A 3,676-nucleotide genomic window follows, 5' to 3' on the forward strand; every position below is an offset into this window, starting at 1 on the left:
TAGCGCCATTTTGGAGAGTATCCACTGAACGCAAACAGCGTATGCTGATCTGTGTCAGCCGCGTCAAGCGGATACGCTGTTTACGCTTTGATCTGAACGTAAACAATATATCCGCGTATATACGTTGCATACGCTGTTTACGTTCAGTGAATACTCTCCAAAATGGCACTATTGGGTGACGCAGAGGAGATGAATTGTTGAATAAAGTTTTTTTTTTTTTTCTTTTGCGCACAAAAAGTATTCTCGTAGCTTCGTAAAATTGCGGTTGAACCCCTGATGTCACATGGATTATTTTACTGATGTCCTTGCTACGTTTCTGGACGTTGATCGTGTTAGGACCCTTGCTGCCTATGGGAGGGTCAGAGAGCTCTCAGATTCCATCAAAAATATCTTCATTTGTGTTCTGGAGATGAACGAAGGTCTTACGGGTTTGGAACAACATGAGGGTGAGTAATTAATGACAGAATTTTCATTTTTGGGTGAGCTATCCCTTTAAATTTGATTAAAAACAAAATAAAATTCATATACTAAAATAAAATGAATGAAATGAAATAAAAACAAATACAATTAATCAAACCAAAATAAAAATAAAAAATGCAATTAATTAAATATTAACAAATGTATTAATTTGATATCTTTTGATTTATTAAAATATTAATTAATTTAAAACAAAATCAAATTACTTAAAACTCAAATAAAAAATTAAACATCTAAATAAATGTTAAATTAAATTAAAATTAAATCAAAAAGAAAATCAATAAGAAAAGAAAAAATAACCTAAATTAGAGGCCATAATATTAATTGAAATTTAATTAATATAAACCGTAAAACTACAAACAAAAAAATAAATAAAATTCAGTTAAATTTAAAAAAAAACATTGAAATAAAATACAAGTTAATTTAATACAATTTAGTTCATTTGAAATAAATCCAAATACATTTTGATTTAATTTCATTTTAATTTAAAAAGAAAAACAGTAAGAAAAGAAAAAAAGAATAACCTGAATTAGAGGCCAAATACTAACTGAAATTTTATTAATATAAACAATAAAAACAAAAACAAAAAAGAAATTGAATTCAGTTCAATAAAAAAAAAAACTAAATAAAATACAAGTTTATTTAATACAAATTAGACAAATAAATCAAGATCAGCCAAAATAGAATTAAGAGTAAATGAAAATAAAGTAAACCCAAATCAAAATAAACCCAAAATGAAATGAATCAAATTAAATACTAAAACAAAAACAGATAATTTTATTAAAAATGTGATTAATTTTGGTCCTTTTGGCATTTTTATTGATTTGCTTTTTGTTTACGTTAATTAGAGTCCTTAATATTAAATGGACTAGCTTTTATATTGTCATCCAGCATGAAGAGATCCAAACAGCCCTCTAAAATGTGTCACCTGTTCATAGTTGCTTGCAACCTGCTGTCGAATGTCCTCTTCTGTCTGCAGTTTATTTGTTGCCTCCTCCAGCTGTGTTTTCACCTGTAAAGTTAGACATCGGTGAGTATCAGATGTAAGTTTGATCACAGATACTCAATACCCACACAAAGCAGGACACAACAGCATATACATGTACACGTGTGCATGTACTTTAACCGCTCAAGACAAAAAAAAAAAAAAGCATGCCAGTCGCCAGAGAGTTGTCTTCAGGCCAGGCAGCACATAATACATAAGACATGCTACACCCTCCTTCACCAACAGGCTTTTATGAAAGACAAAGAACACAAGATGCACAAAACACACACTGGGGAATGAAAACAGATGCAGTTAATACACGCACAACCAGTATTAACCTGAGCTGACTGGACGCTCTCGTCGTTCTGTACTTGCCGAGTCACTTCCTGTAGCTCCTGCCTGACCTGTAACGCACAGCGGTCACTCAAAGTAGAAAGCCACGTGTGCATCCTGAGACAAACTGATGTTAAACTTACCAGTGACAGTTCTGCTCTCTGCTGCTGAGCCTCTGAGTTAGCTGACACCAGCTGGACCTGAGTTTCTGATAGCAATGCCTTCAGCTGAGAAGAATATAAAGAAAGATAACCGAACCGTGAAAAACAGCACCTTAAGTAAGACTGAGACTTCATTTCTTAAATAATACTTATTTAAATTTAATTAAACATTAATATAATGTACACAACAACAACAAAAAACACAAAAAAGTAATAAAAGTAAAACAAATCTAAATTAAATTCTGTTCAAAGAAAAAGCAAAAAGTACAAACTTGTAATTGAACAAAAGAAAATCTCATAAAACAGAATAAAATGAAATGAAGTGAAAATTAAATAAAATTGTTTATTTAATATAAAATCCCTTCAAAATAAACCAAGATCAGCCAAAATGGAATTAAATGTAAATGAAAATTAAATGAAATGCAAAAATATCAAAATACTACAGTAATTTTACATTTAAAATCAAAATTATAGGCCTGATTAAAAAACATTATTAAAAATCAATGTTTTAATTTTAACAGTTTAATTTAAAATGAAATCACATCAACATAAATCAAGATCAACCAAAATTGAATTAAGTGTAAATGAAAAAAATAAATAAATAAAATAATTTAAAATCAAATGAAAAATCTTAATTGTGATTAAAAAAAAAATTCAAATCAAATCCATATTACATTTTAATAGTTTAATTTAAAACAAAAGCTGTTAAATGTACGATTGGAAAAACATTCAAATAAATTTTAATTTAAAATGAAAGTTAATCAAATTTACACTTCCGTTCAAAATGGAAAAAAACAACAACACAATAACCTTAAGTCAGTTAGTGGTTTTACCTGAGACATCTCTTCTGCGTACGTTTGACTGATGGTTATGGACTCCAGTTGTTTCTCCAGCTGTGCTTCCAAAAGCATCACCTGCCCCTTCAGCTGCAGAGAACAGAGAAACCACAAGTGTTGTTTGAAACAAAAACTCATTTGGATTTAAAGCAACATGAGTCAGTACCCCGAAAACAAGTCCCCAAAACTGAAGAACAGTGCTAAAGGTAGGCATGCACCTGATCCGTGTCCTGTCTTTCCACATTCATCTTCTCTATTGTCTCCTTTAGGACCTTCACCTGATCCAGGGCCTGTGGGAGATCCACAGAACTTAAGCACAACCGCTTGGCTGTAGTAAAAGGTCACACATATCCAGAATCAGTGTAGGATGTTCTTACCGCCTGTTTTTGCTGCTCAGCATCTAAAATCTTTGACTTACACTCGAGCTCACCGTCCTCCACACTCTCCTGCAGAACTTTCAGCATGCTCTCCTGTATAAAACACATTTACCCCCCCCAAAAAAAACTTTATGAAGGCCTACTAAAGTCAAATTTTTAGATATAATAAAGGTAACATTTACAGAATTTAACATCACCGTTTCATTCTGCTTCCTACAGATAAATAATGAATGTTTTATTCTACAGCCATAGCTTTTACAGCCAAAAATAAATAAAAAAATAAAATTCTAGATGTTCATCACTTTTATTGTGAAATTATTAGTGCTGGGCAACGATTAAATCGCGATTAATCGCATCCAAAATAAAAGTTTTTGTTTACATAATATATATGTGTGTGTACTGTGTATATTTATTATGTACTGTATATATAAAGACACACACATACATTATATATTTTGAAAATATTTACATGTATATATTTATATTCATATAATTTATATTATATAT

The 3,676-nt window shown here is 30.7% G+C and overlaps 1 protein-coding gene across 3 annotated transcripts in view; it reads right to left on the bottom strand.

Annotated features, from left to right (window-relative positions):
• LOC107741526 (ribosome-binding protein 1-like) overlaps window positions 1-3,676 on the bottom strand; it is a 19,211-nt gene that overhangs the window by 1,370 nt on the left and 14,165 nt on the right. For 2 of the 3 annotated variants that reach the window (XM_016554276.1, XM_016554277.1), the window contains exons 20-25: window positions 3,170-3,262; window positions 3,011-3,082; window positions 2,790-2,882; window positions 1,939-2,022; window positions 1,801-1,866; window positions 1,406-1,489 (exon numbers count right to left, since the gene is read on the bottom strand). In XM_016554276.1, coding sequence (XP_016409762.1) covers window positions 1,406-1,489; window positions 1,801-1,866; window positions 1,939-2,022; window positions 2,790-2,882; window positions 3,011-3,082; window positions 3,170-3,262 — 492 coding nt within the window. The remainder of the gene's footprint in view (window positions 1-1,405; window positions 1,490-1,800; window positions 1,867-1,938; window positions 2,023-2,789; window positions 2,883-3,010; window positions 3,083-3,169; window positions 3,263-3,676) is intronic. The other variant, XM_016554278.1, reaches the window with a different exon arrangement.

This window comes from Sinocyclocheilus rhinocerous, unplaced genomic scaffold (genome assembly GCF_001515625.1).
Source record: "Sinocyclocheilus rhinocerous isolate Xijiao unplaced genomic scaffold, SAMN03320098_v1.1 scaffold556, whole genome shotgun sequence".
NCBI lineage: Eukaryota > Metazoa > Chordata > Actinopteri > Cypriniformes > Cyprinidae > Sinocyclocheilus > Sinocyclocheilus rhinocerous.